Source organism: Physella acuta, unplaced genomic scaffold (assembly GCF_028476545.2).
Source record: "Physella acuta isolate Inbredline_101_S28 unplaced genomic scaffold, ASM2847654v3 ptg000465l, whole genome shotgun sequence".
NCBI classification, from domain to species: Eukaryota; Metazoa; Mollusca; class Gastropoda; family Physidae; genus Physella; species Physella acuta.
Genome location: NW_026731984.1, coordinates 280954 through 300077, shown reverse-complemented (window position 1 = coordinate 300077; position 19124 = coordinate 280954). Strand labels below are relative to the sequence as shown.

At 39.3% G+C, this 19124-nt stretch overlaps 2 protein-coding genes across 2 annotated transcripts; both read left to right on the top strand.

Annotated features, from left to right (window-relative positions):
• The first annotated feature begins 1553 nt into the window (after positions 1-1553).
• On the top strand, positions 1554-2474 carry LOC131943709 (spore coat assembly protein ExsA-like). The gene has a single exon (XM_059303922.1). The coding sequence runs from the start codon at positions 1554-1556 to the stop codon at positions 2472-2474; it is 921 nt and encodes a 306-aa protein (XP_059159905.1).
• A 4553-nt stretch (positions 2475-7027) lies between these two features.
• LOC131943708 (uncharacterized) lies at positions 7028-12557 on the top strand. Its single transcript, XM_059303921.1, has 4 exons — positions 7028-7038; positions 7396-7917; positions 8007-8201; positions 12467-12557. Exons 1-4 carry the CDS (start codon positions 7028-7030, stop codon positions 12555-12557), a joined length of 819 nt encoding a protein of 272 aa, XP_059159904.1.
• The last annotated feature ends 6567 nt before the right edge of the window (positions 12558-19124 follow it).

Here is a 19124-nt window from a genome sequence, read left to right as displayed (position 1 = left end):
AGTGGGTAGAAATGGTCGTGTGTATTGTAGGTAGAAATGGTCGTGTGTATTGTAGGTAGTGGGTAGAAATGGTCGTGTGTATTGTAGGTAGAAATGATCGTGTGTATTGTAGACAGTGGGTAGAAATGGTCATGTGTATTGTAGGTAGTGGGTAGAAATGGTCGTGTGTATTGTAGGCAGTGGGTAGAAATGGTCGTGTGTATTGTAGGTAGTGGGTAGAAATGGTCGTGTGTATTGTAGGCAGTGGGTAGAAATGGTCGTGTGTATTGTAGGTAGAAATGGTCGTGTGTATTGTAGGCAGTGGGTAGAAATGGTCGTGTGTATTGTAGGTAGAAATGGTCATGTGTATTGTTGGTAGAAATGGTCGTGTGTATTGTAGGTAGTGGGTAGAAATGGTCGTGTGTATTGTAGGTAGTGGGTAGAAATGGTCGTGTGTATTGTAGGTAGAAATGGTCGTGTGTATTGTAGGCAGTGGGTAGAAATGGTCGTGTGTATTGTAGGTAGTGGGTAGAAATGGTCGTGTGTATTGTAGGTAGAAATGGTCGTGTGTATTGTAGGTAGTGGGTAGAAATGGTCGTGTGTATTGTAGGTAGAAATGGTCGTGTGTATTGTAGGCAGTGGGTAGAAATGGTCGTGTGTATTGTTGGTAGTGGGTAGAAATGGTCGTGTGTATTGTTGGTAGAAATGGTCGTGTGTATTGTAGGTAGTGGGTAGAAATGGTCGTGTGTATTGTAGGTAGTGGGTAGAAATGGTCGTGTGTATTGTAGGTAGAAATGGTCGTGTGTATTGTAGGTAGTGGGTAGAAATGGTCGTGTGTATTGTAGGTAGAAATGGTCGTGTGTATTGTAGGCAGTGGGTAGAAATGGTCGTGTGTATTGTAGGTAGTGGGTAGAAATGGTCGTGTGTATTGTAGGTAGAAATGGTCGTGTGTATTGTAGGCAGTAGGTAGAAATGGTCGTGTGTATTGTAGGCAGTGGGTAGAAATGGTCGTGTGTAGGTAGAAATGGTCTTTTTATAGTAGGCAGTAGGTAGAAATGGTCATGTGTATTGTAGGTAGTGGGTAGAAATGGTCGCGTGTATTGTAGGTAGAAATGGTCGTGTGCATTGTAGGTAGAAATGGTCGTGTGTATTGTAGGTAGTGGGTAGAAATGGTCGTGTGTATTGTAGGTAGTGGGTAGAAATGGTCGTGTGTATTGTAGGTAGTGGGAAGAAATGGTCGTGAGTATTATAGGTAGAAATGGTCGTGTGTAGGTAGGAATGGTCGTGTGTATTGTGGGTAGAAATGGTCGTGTGTATTGTAAGTAGTGGGAAGAAATGGTCGTGAGTATTATAGGTAGAAATGGTCGTGTGTAGGTAGGAATGGTCGTGTGTTTTGTAGGCAGAGATGATTGTGTTTGGTGTGTGTGTGTGTGTGTGTCTGTCTGTTTGTGTTGGGGATACACTTGGGGATGTTGTGTTATGGTTTGTTGTGATTTGTTTTGTGTTTCGTTTTTAAAAAAATGTGCGCGAAAAAGGTAATGTGACATGTTGCTCGGGCCCATAACAGTTACATGATGCCAGACATGATGCCAGACATGATGCCAGACATGATGCCAGACATGATGCCAGACATGATGCCAGACATGATGCCAGACATGATGCCAGACATGATGCCAGACATGATACCAGACATGATGCCAGACATGATGCCAGACATGATGCCAGACATGATGCCAGACATGATGCCAGACATGATGCCAGACATGATGCCAGACATGATGCCAGACATGATGCCAGACATGATGCCAGACATGATGCCAGACATGATGCCAGACATGATGCCAGACATGATGCCAGACATGATGCCAGACATGATGCCAGACATGATACCAGACATGATGCCAGACATGATGCCAGACATGATGCCAGACATGATGCCAGACATGATGCCAGACATGATGCCAGACATGATACCAGACATGATGCCAGACATGATGCCAGACATGATGCCAGACATGATGCCAGACATGATGCCAGACATGATGCCAGACATGATGCCAGACATGATGCCAGACATGATGCTAGACATGATGCCAGACATGATGCCAGACATGATGCCAGACATGATGCCAGACATGATGCCAGACATGATGCCAGACATGATACCAGACATGATGCCAGACATGATGCCAGACATGATGCCAGACATGATGCCAGACATGATGCCAGACATGATGCCAGACATGATGCCAGACATGATGCCAGACATGATGCCAGACATGATGCCAGACATGATGCCAGACATGATACCAGACATGATGCCAGACATGATGCCAGACATGATGCCAGACATGATACCAGACATGATGCCAGACATGATGCCAGACATGATGCCAGACATGATGCCAGACATGATGCCAGACATGATGCCAGACATGATGCCAGACATGATGCCAGACATGATGCCAGACATGTATGACTGTTTAAGAATCTGATAAGGATTACAGTCCTAGAGTTACGGTTAAGGTTTAGGTTAGTGCAGTAGGTTTAGGACTAATGCTGTGACTGCTTCGGTCATTAAATCCCAGAAATAACCACCGTTTACAGCTTAGAGTAAGTAACTACATTTGTCTATTTTCTCTACAATGAACAAAAACTCTAAAGTAAAAACAAAAACTCCTATATAACATGTAGGCGTGTATGACCAAATAAGCTAAGACTTTAAATTCTTAATCTTAAACTCTGATAAATATCATTATTATTTGTTTTGTAACATTAAAGTGAAACTTAACCCGAAACTGAACCCTAACCGTATTTTAGATATAGTGCGTTAAAAATTATAACATGTAGTTCATTCGCACTATAAAGGGGAAAAAAAAACTTTCGCTTTCCTCTATTCTGAAACCTTGTTAGTTAGGATTTTTTTCTGACATTTTTCTTCGAGCAGGGAGGGGTGGGGGCACTTTAAATTTCCGGGAGGAAAGGTACAATGGTTAATTTATATTTTGTTTTCTATTAAATTTTTTAAAATTTTCTATTTTGACCGGGGAGTGCGAGAAGGAAGAGGGGGGGGGGGGTTCTCCTGAGGGGCAGTGCCCTCCCCTCGCTGGAGAGATTCATGAAAAAAATGTTTGTTTTGGGTGTCTATGGCGGGAGGGGGGGGGCTCTAGCCCCGTAACACCCGTCTTGCTTACGCCACAGATTTCATCAGATTGATATATTCTTTCATCATTACATAGTCTATTTTTTTTCTAAAAGCCAATTAATACATCGCAATTTATGCGTCAATAAATTTTTAACTACTTCAATTATTCAATATTCAATAACAAACATGTTAAATGGTAGCTCATAAAAAGAGTAGCTTTTTGGGCGAGAACGAGGCTAAGCGACATACGGGTTCTACCACAGCAGTGGGGTGGGGGAGAGATAGGGGTTTCTGTGTCTGCTCCATTTCGAAAATCTCTTATCAATAATGGCGCTTGACCGAATTATCAACCTGCCTGAGGAAGGGGCGGGGTGGGATGGAGGAGGGGGCCATTACTAGGAAACAGCTTTGTTTAATACTAGCAGTCTGCCCGTCGTTCTTGGGTACGGGTTTCCACATTATAGGCCAATAATCTCATATCAATTTATATATATATATATATATATATATATATATATATATATATATATATATATATATATATATATATATATATATATATATATATATATATATATATAAATATATATGTATATATATATATATATATATATATATATATATATATATATATATATATATATATATATATATATATATATATATATATATATATATATATATATAACACACAACTTTTCGCTACTTACTTGCTGGTTTTCTAATACTTTTAACTCAGATAAAATTCTAATTTTGCTCTGGTACTAATTGTCATGGAATAATGGCAATAATGCCATTTGATAAAGTCAATAATGTAAAACAAAAATTTGATCGACAACAAATCATGTTAGAAACTAAATGCTTGATCAACCCAATGACAGACAGTTGTACCTAAGGTCTTCCCTTTTTTTTTACGAATTTTACCTTTTTACCGTTCTCACCGTCATATGTGATAGAATAATTTTAAATCTCAACCCCCCCCCCCCCCCCCCCCAATTAAGAGTGACACCATTAAATTCTTGAAACTCATGGACAGAGAGTTGGTGGTGGTTGAATGATTAGGTAGTGTTGTGTAGTGATTGGGGAGTGTTGTGTAGTGATTGGGGAGTGTTGTGTAGTAATTGGGGAGTGTTGTGTAGTGATTGGGGAGTGTTGTGTAGTGATTTGGGAGTGTTGTGTAGTGATTGGGGAGTGTTGTGTAGTGATTGGGGAGTGTTTTGTGGTGATTGGGGGTGTTATGATTGGGGAGTGTTTTGTAGTGATTGGGGGTGTTATGATTGGGGCGTGTTGTGTAGTGATTGGGGCGTGTTGTGTAGTGATTTGGGAGTGTTGTGTAGTGATTGGGGAGTGTTGTGTAGTGATTGGGGAGTGTTTTGTGGTGATTGGGGGTGATTGGGGGTGTTATGATTGGGGAGTGTTGTGTAGTGATTGGGGGTGTTATGATTGGGGCGTGTTGTGTAGTGATTGGGGAGTGTTATGTAGTGATTGGGGAGTGTTGTGTAGTGATTGGGGAGTGTTGTGTAGTGATTGGGGGTGTTATGATTGGGGCGTGTTGTGAAGTGATTGGGGCGTGTTGTGTAGTGATTGGGGCGTGTTGTGTAGTGATTGGGGAGTGTTGTGTTCTACAATCATGTGATTGGGAAAAGTGGGATGGGTTTTAATTGCGTGATTGGAGAGTATGGGGTGTGATACAATCATGTGAAGTGGGGTGTTAAAATTGTGTGATGTGTGTGATGTGTGTGGATTAAGTTATAATTTTGTGATGTGTGTGATGTGTGTGGGGTAAGTTATAATTGTGTGATGTGTGTGGGGTAAGTTATAATTGTGCTATGTTATGCTATAGTTGTATACCTTTTAGCTTATATTAGCATTCAATAGAATGTCGCTTCTAGCTATCTATTGTCCTACAATGAACCTTTCAGGATTTGATACCTTGTATCCGAACACAGTCTCATAATGACGAATGTCCTATACAATGTCCTAACACACCACCTTACTGACCAATGTCCTATACAATGTCCTAACACACTGACAACACCCCTGTACTTCCCAATGTCGCCAGACTTGAAATGACCACCACCCTCCCACCCCTCCCCTCCTTCCCTCCACGCCACCATTTATTTTTGTTTAACCCCCCCCCTCTCTCTCTATGGTGATCGATTAATTATGGCACACTGCCACGCGATGACGTCACGGGTGACCTGAACCACACGAGCGCCACTGAGTGGGACTGCAAGGGGCTGTAACTCGGTGAAGAAAAGTCTATAAACAGACACGATTGGAGTATTTGGAGGGGAAAAAAAAGAATTGGAGTGGGGCGACAGTCTTGGTGCCTGGGGTGAGGAAGTGGGGGTGGGGGTGGAGAGAGAGGCAGACGGGGGTGGGGTATGCTGCAGTTGGCGCAGTTTACAAGCATACTTGGACAAAAGAAATAAAAATGGTGTGTCGAGATCATTCAAAGGGAAATAATTAAATGTTATATAAAAGATCATTCAAAGGGAAATAATTAAATGTTTTATAAAAGATCATTCAACGGGAAATAATTAAATGTTTTATAAAAAAATTCAAAGGGAAATAATTAAATGTTTTATAAAAGATCATTCTAAGAGAAATAATTAAATGTTTTATAAAAGATCATTCAACGGGAAATAATTAAATGTTTTGTAAAAGATCATTCAAGGGGAAATAATTAAATTTTTTATAAAAGATCATTCAACGGGAAATAATTAAATGTTTTATAAAAGATCATTCAAAGGGAAATAATTAAAAGTTTTATAAAAGATCATTCAACGGGAAATAATTAAATGTTTTATAAAAGATCATTCAACGGGAAATAATTAAATGTTTTATAAAAGATCATTTAAAGGGAAATAATTAAAAGTTTTATAAAAGATCATTCAAAGGGAAATAATTAAATGTTTTATTAAATTATTTTGTTGTGTCTGTTTGAGATAATTATCTTTTCCCCGTGCGGGTACATGGGACAGATGAAGTAGAGTTTATCTGTTTCAATGATCTCGATATACAGGGGAATAGTGTGGTGCAGCAGCTATAGTTTGACTTACCTGAGTTAGGTACCCATAAGAGCTGGGTGGACTCAGGACGTTCTACTGTCTCAAGACCGAGATCCGAACTCGAGACTTTCGGGTTAGCAGTCGTTCGTTTGGGACAATATTTACATTATATTTGACTGCTGTGTTGTTACTAGTGAATACAGAGACGTATTCGCTAAAATGTGGACAGTTGTGGGGTGTATACGGGCATATAGTGGAGTTGTGAATCGTATAGTGGAGTCGTGAGTCGTATAGTGGAAACCTCACTTGTGTAGTGGGGCCCGAAATCATATAGTGGGGTCACATATCATGTAGTGGGGCCCAAATAATGTAGTGGGGCCCAAATAATGTAGTGGGGCCCAAATTATGTAGTGGGGCCCATATCATGCAGTGGGCCCCAAATCAAGTAGTGGGACTCCAAATCATATATTGGGACCCAAATATTGTAGTGGGGTCCCAAAATCATGCAGTGGGCCCCAAATCAAGTAGTGGGACTCCAAATCATATATTGAGACCCAACTCCTGTAGTGGGGGCCCGAATCATGTAGTGGGTCCCAAATCATGCAGTCGGGTCCTAAATTCTATAGTGGGACCCTACAGTTTTCTTACAACTATAACAGATATCACATTGTTATAATTTCCACAAGGACACAAGGTTCTGGCAACAAGTAGATAACAGTCAGCCAAGGTGTCCTGTACAATGTTAACTTATCCATGTTCAGTCTCCATCCCCAACCCACTAACTGGTTTTTTTTTCTCGAAAAAAAATTTTGAAAAAAAAATTGTTTGAATGTCCATTTAGTGAGGAGGGTGGGTGGTTTACCTAATGGTCTTATCAGTGGGTGGCGTAATGGTAGACCCGTAAGTGTCTAGATCTGGAGTTTGAGTCCTCACTTTGACCCTGAGTTCACCCAGTTATAACGGGTACCTGGCTAGAGTCGGGGAAAAGTCAAGGCGGTAGTGTCATAGTGATGACGCCCCTATTACTGAGGTCATTGACATAAAACAAACTCTACGTTATCTGATATTTGGATTGGCAAGTCTGACCCCCCCCCCCCCCCACCCACACAACATTCATCGATTTTTGTTTCCCCAGACATTTACGTCATATATCTTCTGCAACGACGTCATACAAGCCAATAATGACGACATGCGATCTTATGTTTCCCGCGCGTAGGAAAACCAACACTGCAACGTCTGAACGAGTATTGGTGCAAGTATTGGTGCAAGTATCGGTGCAAGTGTTGGTGCAAGTATTGGTGCAAGTATTGGTGCAAGTATTGCTGCAAGTATTGGTGCAAGTATTGGTGCAAGTATTGGTGCAAGTATTGGTGCAAGTATTGGTGCAAGTATTGCTGCAAGTATTGCTGCAAGTATTGCTGCAAGTATTGCTGCAAGTATTGGTGTACGTAAAAGTGCAAGTATTGATGCAAGTATTGGTGCAAGTATTGGTGCAAGTATTGGTGCAAGTATTGGTGCAAGTATTGGTGCAAGTATTGGTGCAAGTATTGGTGCAAGTATTGGTGCAAGTATTGGTGCAAGTATTGCTGCAAGTATTGCTGCAAGTATTGCTGCAAGTATTGCTGCAAGTATTGCTGCAAGTATTGCTGCAAGTATTGCTGCAAGTATTGCTGCAAGTATTGCTGCAAGTATTGGTGCAAGTATTGGTGCAAGTATTGCTGCAAGTATTGCTGCAAGTATTGCTGCAAGTATTGGTGCAATATTGGTGCAAGTATTGCTGCAAGTATTGCTGCAAGTATTGGTGCAAGTATTGGTGCAAGTATTGGTGCAAGTATTGGTGCAAGTATTGGTGCAAGTATTGCTGCAAGTATTGCTGCAAGTATTGCTGCAAGTATTGCTGCAAGTATTGCTGCAAGTATTGATGCGAGTATTGGTGCAAGTATTGGTGCAAGTATTGGTGCAAGTATTGCTGCAAGTATTGCTGCAAGTATTGCTGCAAGTATTGCTGCAAGTATTGCTGCAAGTATTGCTGCAAGTATTGCTGCAAGTATTGGGAGTTTGCTGTAAGTTTGTAACGTTGTTGTTGCATATGTAAGGCCTGGTGCTTTTGTTTATAATCGTAGGTTCAATTACCCTAAAACCAACTTGACGGTCTATGGGGCAAGTGAAGTAGAGTTCACCTGTTTCTATAACCCCGGCATATGAAGGGATAGTGTAGTCAACACTATGGCCAGCAGAGGCGTAGCTTGGGGGGCGGGGGGTACATATGTTCCCGGGCGCCAACCTTAGGGGGCGCCAAAATGGGTTGGAAAAACAAATTAAAATCTCATTTTAGCTGCAGTTTTGCATTATAAATATAAAAAATATATGGGGGGGGGGGGGGTTGCAAATGGAAAGTTTGAGGGGAGGGTGCAAATTGAAAGTTTGAGGAGGGGGGTACAAATGGAAAGTTTGTGGAGGGGGGCAAATTGAAAATTGAAAGGTTGTTCCCGAGGGGGGGGGGCGCCAAATTGAAAGTTTGTCCCCGGGAAGGGTCGTTACGCCTCTGATGGCCAGCTGGCATTATTTTTCCCAACGTAAGTCAGGTACCCATCAGAGCTGGGTGGACTTGGGTAGTTTCTACGGACTTGAAGCCGGATTATAAGACTTTCGAGTTAGCAGTCGTATGCTCTACCATTCGACAATACCTTCCCATTTTCCCGATCGTGTTCAATATTGAAATTTGTATTTTTTCATCAACTGTATCAAAGTTCGTAAAAAAAAATGCTGTCGTATAATATTTTTACGTTGTGTGAGGCAACTCATTTGGTGAGTAGGTCTACATGAGGTTTCGAGCAAAAGACTTCATCGGTTGTGAGCTCTTTGCCATCGATGTTACGGTCAACTATTGTCCGGGTCAATTGTCCGATGTTACGGTCAACGTATTGTCTTATTCGATGACTGAAAGCATCATTTGGATTTTTTTGCAAATAATTGATATCAAGGCTTTAATAGCTTGTGTGAGAAAAAGCTATTCTAATAATTAATTGATAAATGGCGTAAATCTATTAGTCCAATCACATTTTTAAGAGAAGCATCAGATATAATATATATTAAAAACCGCTACAAAACCGCTGTATGTTTCTGTTCGAATCCCTGATTGATTTAATGTAAGGGCGATTGACCGTGTCTTATTTTCGTTCATTATATTGTCTTTAAGGGAGGTGGGAGCAAAATCTCACGTTTATGAGGAGTAACAAGTTTTGTGATTTATTTTTTTTATGTGAATGTGTATTAATTAATTAAAATACTAGGACTAAGCTGGTATCAACGTAAGTCATTTTTTTTTTAATTCATTTAGTTTTAATTAACTAAATTTTTTTTTGCCACCACATTTTAGCGGAAGAAGGGAAGTAAAAATGAAATTACTATTTGAACCTCCGATTAGGATTGCCTCCCATGATACCTAAATGTGTATTTGAAGCTAATTTTTGTACTACTCGTATCGTAGTTGATGCATGTCTTTATCCCGAAGGAAAAAATTTAAATGAATCCCGTATTAATAGCAAAAAAATATTTATAAACAGTGACCAAACATAAATTATACTTTTAAAATTATATAATAGTGCGTAATCTTAATTTAATAAATTGATAAGGTATATCCGTTATTCTGTATGGGAAAAAAACATCCTACGTAGTTTGACACTGGGAATATTTTTTTTCTTTTTTCGTTGCGCATCTTTCTGGTCACATATGGGAAAAGATCAGCCAGCTCAGAATGTCAGATTTACAAATAAAGGGAAACAACCGTTTTTATTTAAATACTCTGTATATAACGAAGTTATTTCCCTTGAACTGAAAAAAAAAGAAATTGGTTTCAAAACATCAAAAACTATGACGCACGTTAGTATCAACATTCGATAACTCAAAACAATTTATACTGATCGATGAAAGGGTTGGTTTAACTTAGCTACACTTAGGGTTATGGTATGGATTAGGTTCTGGCTTATCTCCATATGGTAGAGAGATTGAAATAAAAAGAAACGTCAGACAGACGTCCACAGTCATGGTGAGGCATGGCAAATTAAAAAAAAACACGCATATACTCCGTTTGGCATGTATGTTATGTTCGAACAGAGGACTCTAAATGTATGTGTTTGACTCAATAAGCTAAAAAAGGAAATGGAGTTTGTACTTTTCAGATTTTATTGGCATGTGTGTTTACGTGTTACCATTGGAAACACTTGTCTGCACATTATCCAATAAACACGCACATTTCTGCACATTGAACCGTCGGTGAAATATGTACGTACATCATACTAACTCATGCCAGCAGTCTTAATTTTTTTTTTAGTATACGTCTCGCAGCTTGCATATACTCTGTCACATATCTTACATATACTATGTCACATATCTTACATATACTGTCACATATCTCACATATACTCAGTCACACAGCTTACATATACTGTGTCAAACAGCTTACATATACTGTGTCACACAGCTTACATATACTGTGTCACACAGCTTACATATACTCAGTCACACAGCTTACATATACTCAGTCACACAGCTTACATATACTCAGTCACACAGCTTACATATACTGTCACACAGCTTACATATACTGTGTCACACACAGTATATGTAAGCTGTGTGCCTGAGTATATGTAAGATATGTTACACAGTATATGTAAGCTCAGTGGCGGAACTAGAAAAAAGGGGCCACCCCGCAAAAAAATTTTTTAGGTCCCCCCATCCATACAAATATATAGGCCTATATATGTATATATATATATATATATATATATATATATATATATATATATATATATATATATATATATATATATATATATATATATATATATATATATACTCAAACACAAAATACGAACATAGGATACTTATTGCTGGCCTGTTCGTGTTTTGAGAAATACGTGGGTTTTTGTTAATTAAAACAAATTACAACATCATGTCATGTGTGTAAGTGCATTAGTCTGTTTTGTGAAAAGCAGTTATTTATTATGTCTGTCGTAAGTCCTTTATCAACATATCGGTCAAAAGAATATAAAACATGAAAGCTTTCTGTAAATAATGGTGTCTCGTGTCATGTTTATTTTTTATGTTTTTTTGTATTTGTTTTATTAATTTTAAATACATTTTCTTTTTATACAGTGTCATTCTTTAGTAAGTAATTTATAAACAAATAATAACAAAGAGAAGTAATTGCTTTTTAATTTGTTTAGTACAAATCGATTAAAAAGAGGCTTATGAGTATCACTATTTGATTATTTAAAAAAGGGAAATAAGTCATGGAAGTTGTTTAAACGTTTGCTTATCTTTGAGAAGTTTGATTGTAGGAGAAAGAGGACTCGGCTTTCACAGTGGTTTAAAAACGAAGGAAAAATGAACGTGGGGTGGTGTATATAGAATAAAGATAATCCAACCGCAGCTACGGTAATCTTGTTTACAAAACAAACATTAAGTCAAAAATGCAAGAATTTTTTTTTAACTATAACAATTTTTTTTATGGTCAGCCGTGGGCCCCTAAATGGCGTGGGCCCCCCCCCCCCCGCATTGCGGGGTCTGGCGGCACTGTAGTTCCGCCCCTGTGTAAGCTGTGTGACAGTATATGTAAGCTGTGTGACTGAGTATGTGTAAGATAAGTTACACAGTATATGTAAGCTGTGTGACACAGTATATGTAAGCTTACATATACTGTGTAACATATCTTACATATACTGCGTCACACAGCTTACATATACTGTGTCACATATTTTACATATACACAGTCACATATCTTACATATTTTCGAGTAGCTCCTCTCTTTCTCTTTTCCGTCTTTACACACACGTTAACACAAACACACACACACGTTAACACACACACACACACATACAATCATACTATTATAGCTTGTGTCATACAATTTACCTACTTTCTAGACGCTCCACCCTCTCCCTACCCCCCCCCCCCCCCTATCTCCAATTTTCACTCTCTATCACTCACACACACACACACACACATTCATATACACCAGGGGTCTCCAAACTACGGCCCGCGGGCCGGATGCGGCCCGCGAGGTCATTTTATCCGGCCCGCGACGATCTTTTTGTCCACTGAATAAATGTTTGTTGGAGGTGGCTGAGGAGCTTTGCACAAAAAATTCAAAACTATTTGAAAATGTAGCTTTGTGTGCAAATACAATTACTCGCCGTGTTGCAGACATTGGTGAAAACATTGTGATTCAAATAGCGAAAAATGCAAGCCAGTTTCGCAATTTTTCAATTGCAATGGATGAGTCGTTGGGCAGCTGTTCCACCTCTCAACTGTTTGTGTTCATTAGAAATGTGGACGAAGACATGAACATAACAACAGAGATGGCTTCCCTACATATAATGTATGACACGTTTACCGAAGAGGATATAGACAGTTGAGAAACAAACACAAAATCGCAAGATTTACCATATTTCACATCAGTAAGATTGCTAATTTTGCGAGAAAATTATCAGCAGAGTATATAAGATAAGAAATAGGTCCTTCCTGATAGTAAAGGCAAGTCACAGCCATTATTGTCTGATGAAGAGTGGGTATAGAAATTAGCCTCTGCTGCAGACATAACTAGTCATTTAAATTTTTTGAACCTAAAACGGCAAGAGAGAGTGAAATCTAGTTTCTGATCTATACACCCACCTAAAGGCCTTCAGATACAAACTTGTCTTGTTTTTGGAACAAGTACAGGCTAACAACTTTACACACTTTCAACAGTGCAAGGTCTTTACGGCTGAAGCAACCACTTAGTTCCCCACGTCATTTACATACGAGATCATTAAAGACCTCCAGCTGCAGTTTCAGTAGCGGTTTTCTGACTTGGATTCAAAGGCAGAAGAAGTGAGACTGTTTCAAAACCCATTTGAAGCAAATGTGGCCAGTTGCAAAGATGAACTGCAGCTGGAAGTCATTGAATTGCAAGAACATGACTTCCTTAGAGACACGTTCAAAGAAGGGCGGATGGGTTAAAAACTATTAAACTTTTGCATCAAAGTATCTTTCAAATTTTCGAACATCATACGTGTGTGAACAAACATTTTCAAAAATGAAATACGCGAAGAACAATTTGAGAGCAAACGTGGACCTCGAGTGGGGGTGGGGGGGTGGACACTTGATATTTGTATATATATATATTTTTATATAAATTATATTTCATAGGTGGAGGGGTGGTAGACGTTATTCCGGGGTGGGGGGGGGGTGGGGGGGCGCCACGACCCTGAAGAGATGCCTTAAAGAAATTCTGGCCCCCGAACTGATATGTAATAGTTAATGCGGCCCTCGGGCTGAAAAGTTTGGAGACCCCTGGTGTAGAGCATACCACACCTCTCCATCGAACACAATTTGGCGATTCCTTCAAGTTCCGTCCACGATAATCAGGCTGCCTTGGCTTTTCTGACAACTGATATTTTTATAGTTTCCTTAGGCCTAGATATTCCCCCCTTACGTTCCAATCTAACCCCTCTGATGATTGTGTTTGTTGGTTTGCGCAATTGGTATCCAATCCATCACCATTTACGCTTCGGTTCCAACTTTAACAACTATTTTGTTTTAAATAGCAAACTACATTGTATGATTGTTATAATTAAGAATTCGAAATATCACAGAATCACTCTCTGTATACGTTAACGATTAAACTCGAATTAGTCAGGAATTAGTTTTCACTATTAAAATCAGCTTTGTTATTGCTTTAAGACAGGGGTCTCCAAACTACGGCCCGCGGGCCGGATGCGGCCCGCGAGGTCCTCTCATCCGGCCCGCGGAGATCTTTTTGTCCACGGAAAAAACTTTGTTGGTGATGGCTGAGGAACTTTGCTCAGACAAATCACAACATGCCTGGAAGAAACTGGCCCCCGAACTGAAATTTGACAGTTAATGCGGCCCTCGGGCTGAAAAGTTTGGAGACCCCTGATATACACACACATGCACAAGCACGATAAATATCGTACTGAAGAAAGTAAGGCTGTCGTTGTCTCAGGTTATGGTCTGACCTTGACACGTGTCACGTGATTATCCTCAAGATGCTGTTTATTTCCAAAATCGTGGCCTACTTTCCCTCCGCAGCACAACGTGAGCCTTAATTTTCTGCTCAATGTTTACATTTTCGTCTGATTAGAGTTCTTTCCCTTGGTTGTTACTAAAAATATACACGCCCATCGATCCTTTTCTTTCGTTGTAAACAAGGTCGGAGAAAGGGAGGTAAATCTATCGTGAGCTTTTCATTTCCCCACAGCCAGCTGTTAAAGGTTGGTAGGTGAGGGTGGGTGAGGAGGAGGTTGTAGCACTTGAGTATATTAAATCAGAGAACTTTTTGAAAATCTGTTAACTCGAAACATTGTTTTAAATATATTAAATATTCTTTTAAATATTTTTAACTGTAAACACTAATTTTAAAACAGAACATAAGGGTTATAGATAGATGATATATGTCAAGCTCTCTTGCGATCGAGATGTAAGTCATTTTTCTTAGATTCCAAAACAAGAGCAGACCTTCAGGGGAGCGGTGGCAGCCCTATCACATGCCCCTTCCCCAATATAAAATAGAATTAATACAGAGAATATAATTGCATTTTAAAAACGTTTAAAAATGTTATTCTTTATTGGACAAATAACCTATCCAGGAAAATAACAAATATGTTGGGTTTTTTTTTTCATTAGTAACATAATATGATCAATTCACAAATTCTTTTTTTTTTATTAAGGTAACTCTAAAGTCCATACACATAAGCACCCAAATAACATTTTATAAATGTCAAAGTCTTTTTGAAAAGGTCATTAAGAAGAGCCATTCAATAAAACACGATGAAAATCAGATGGATCAGACCAGCTGACCTACACTTTATTTACATATCACCCCGTCACTAACGTTTGTGACCTTACCTGACCGGACCAATCAAATATCAGCTGGCCACATAATACAAGGTCATGGCCTTGACCTAACTTTAAACCTAAATTTCTCGGAACTGATCCCCATTGATGGGGATTTAAATGAGCTCAGTACATCAATAAAACATAATATTCCCTAATAAGATCACTCTGCGTGAGTAGTTTCTTCCCTTTATTAAGTTACATAGTCTTAAATATCTATATATATAATTCTCTTCTGGGAGACGCTAGAAAGCAAGCTGTAAACGCGCTCCCTACCTCCCCACCCCTACATGGTCTTAGTGAGCTGTGTTCACTCTAAATGTTTACAAGCAGAGCCGGGTTTTGTGACGGCTATTAGGGGCAGATAATTTAGTTTAAAACGATTTTAAACGTAGGGGGGGGGGGGGGGAGGGGCGGGTTATGGTCCTTAACGAGCTACTTATAGTGTTTTAAAGAAATATTTTCAGTGGCAGCGTTGGTACTATCGAATTCACAAACTATGAATTACTGAAAAGTAGAAAAAACAACAACTCAATAGCGGCGTATGTTATGCCGCGGGCCGGCTCGTTAGTAAATATTTGACGTAAACACCATTTACTTTTTTAATTAACTAAAAAGTTATAATTATAATCTCTTATCTTCTAATCAGTGTTTTACTCGAGTTATTAATTACTGTTTGAGTCAGTCAATACTTTGAACCCAATCGATATCATCGATATCTGATACGACCCTGTATATGACGTCAAACACTATCGAACTTGTCCTTGTGATTGACTGATTACATCACCACATGCCATAACGCACTGATAGACTGATTGTGAAGTTTTCGATAGTGGTTCAATTGTTTCATTCAGAGTTTGATTAATTTTTGCCTTATTTATCCACGTAAAAATTATATGGGGCACCTGCCAAACTGGAGACCACAGTCCGGTTTGTTCACGAAGTTGGACTTGTTGTCTTAATCCTCCACCACAATCTCAATTAAGAACGAAGAAGAAGAAAAAAGAAGATCCACGTAGCAAATTACTGAACGTAACTTACAATACATGAATAAATAGAGTGAGCATACAAGGCTACAACAAACAGTCAATTGTGTTCATAGATACAGGTATAACAGTGGGCATGATAAAAGGTAAACATTGATGTACACATTCTAAGCATAACTCCAGCTTTAACGTAGTGTATAGCTTCAGGTAATAAAGTAAAGATTCTTTATAACTAGTGATAAATGGAGCAGATAGAGTAGAGTTTATATGTTTCTTAACTTGGGCATATGAAGGGATGGTGTGGTCAGCACTATACCCCGCCCTTACGTTCCCCAACGTAAGTCAGGTTCCCATCCGAGCATGGTGGATTCAGGGACGTCCTACAGTCACAAGTCCGAACTCGAAACCTTATGGCTAGCAACCAAACGCTCTAACATTTGACCGCGCCTCCCCATAACTTCAAGTAATAAGGCAACTGTAAAAGGCCATTCGAAAATCAAATGACGCCAAAATGGGTATTTAGAAAAAGCCATTTTAAAAAAGGCCACTCGGCAAAATAAAATATATAATTAAATTAAAAATAAATAAAAAATAAAAAGAAATCTAAAATATTCACCAACCAGACCCGCCTTTAGAAACGTCATCCTAGTGTGTTTGTAAACATTAAATGTGAACACCAGCTCACCTGACTAGTACCGTGACCGCCACCATGTACATGGTTGATATGTTATTACAAGGGTGTGTGTGTGGGGGGGGGGGGGGGGGTGATGGGGCATCTTAGAAAATGATACAAAGCTTTTTAAGGTAACGGCTGAGGATCACGTGTAATTACAGTTTTTATTAATTACAACATGCGAATTATATTAGTTACTAATGAGAAATGTAGTATGATAGTTACGCTGTTTTACACTTTTCTTTTTTTACAAGTGGGGTGCCATCCCCAGGCGCTATACTAATTTTCACGCTCCCTAGTGACGCCACGAATGGAACTAGTATTAAACCCTGAGATTCTTCCACTCCATCAACACCACATGTACACTCAACATCTTATGTCCAAGCAGTGGCGTAGCCAGGATCGTCTCAAGGGGGGGGGGGGGGGAGGGGTTCCAATTTTTACCCGGGGACAAACTTTCGATTTGCACCCCCCTCATACTTTTATATATATACCGAGGGGTCTATGGGGGGGTTATGACCCCCCCTAACCCCCCCCCCCCCATGCCTACGCCACTGTGTCCAAGTAAGATCACTGCTTAACATCAGCTGTTGAAATGTGTTTGTTTGTACTCTTGTATTTTAGTCACATCTATTTCCTAAAACTGTTTCCTGAAAATGTTCCCCTGGGGTTTTTCTACCTCATCCACCCCCCCCCCCCCCCCACACACACACACACACGCACACGTGCCCGCTTACATCTCACGGCCACGTCTTAGCTAACCAATCAAAGATCGGCTGACCTCTCACGTGACTTTGTCTGCATACCTCAACCACCAAACGGGTACCCAAGTACACACACATCCACTAAACTAACAACCCCGCCAAAGATAAACGCCACCACACTGGTCAATACAGCATCACCAAACTGACCACTTCACTACCACAACACGCACCAGACACGTGCACACGATAAGATAAGACGGCTAGCCTCGTTATCATTTCGTTAGGCGAGATTAGCCTCGTTTTCAGTCTCGTGATAATATTACTCTCTGAAACCTAACACAGATATATTCCTGTGCAGAAAGTAATCTCAAAGTACCAGGCTCGAATCCAAGTTGTGCAAATATTTGACCGAATGAACATACGCTATAAAAAAAATATTTTTGTTGTTTTTGTTTTTTGGGTTTTTTTTTGTTTTTTTACTTTCTCGTATATACGTAGTATAGAGAAAGTATTGTAATCGAGCAAAAAAAAAAATCGAGATTTTTACAAATCTCGACGTTTTACACCTCACTGATACGGAAAAACATAATTTTGCAATCTTGTCCGTATGTCTGTGTGTGTGTGTGTCTGTGTGTCTGTGTGTCTGTGTGTCTGTGTGTCCGTGTGTAAACACGATAACTTGAGTACCGTTACAGCTAGGTTGATGAAATTTCATATATAAGTATTTAATCAAAATCGTAGATCCGTATCAACTTTTGAGCGATTTCCGATAACCGGAAGTGGTACTTTTCCTACTTTGAATTTTTCAAAAGCCTATAACTTGAGTACTATTTCAGATAGATAAATGAAATTTCATACGTAATAAGTAAAAGATCTAATTCTCTACCTTCTATTAAATTTTGAGTCATTTCCGTTGACTGGAAGTAGTACTTTACGCTACTTCCGATTTCTCAAAAAACTAATGTAAATTTTAAAAGTAATAATAATATTGCGCACTATTATGCGCTTTTTTATTTGGCGTTCACTTGGTGTGCAATTAATTTGTCTACGAGATTTTATTCTATTTTTAAAACTTTAAGTATTTAAAATGGATTAAAAATCATGTCTATAGCCCGAGTTCCCATCCCCTGTTATTTTATATAAGAATATTCGAGAAAGTTTAGGGGAGATCACTCCCGGTTTATTTTTTTTAGTGTTAGAAACACGTTTATCGTAAAAAGTGATATGTTTGTAAAAATGTGATAGTAAAGTTTTGTCTCATGTCAGATCATGCTGTCTATGGAACAGAGGAGTTAGAGTTGACCTGTTTCTATCCTGATCCCATTAGAAGAGGGTAGTTGGTAGTTGGTGAAATTCTTGCTTGCTGCAGTCCATCACCAACACACTAACACACACTAACGCAGACTAACACACACACACACACTAACACACATACACACACACTAACACACACACTAACACACACAAATGCAGACTAACACACACTAACACACACAAATGCAGACTAACACACACTAACACACATACACACACACTAACACACACACTAAAACAAACATAGACACACTTACACACACACAAACACATGCACAAACACACACTGACACACACACACACACACTAACACACACACTAACACACAAACGCAGACTAACACACAGAATAACACACGCACACTGATACACAGACACACTAACACACACACTAACACACACACTAAAACAC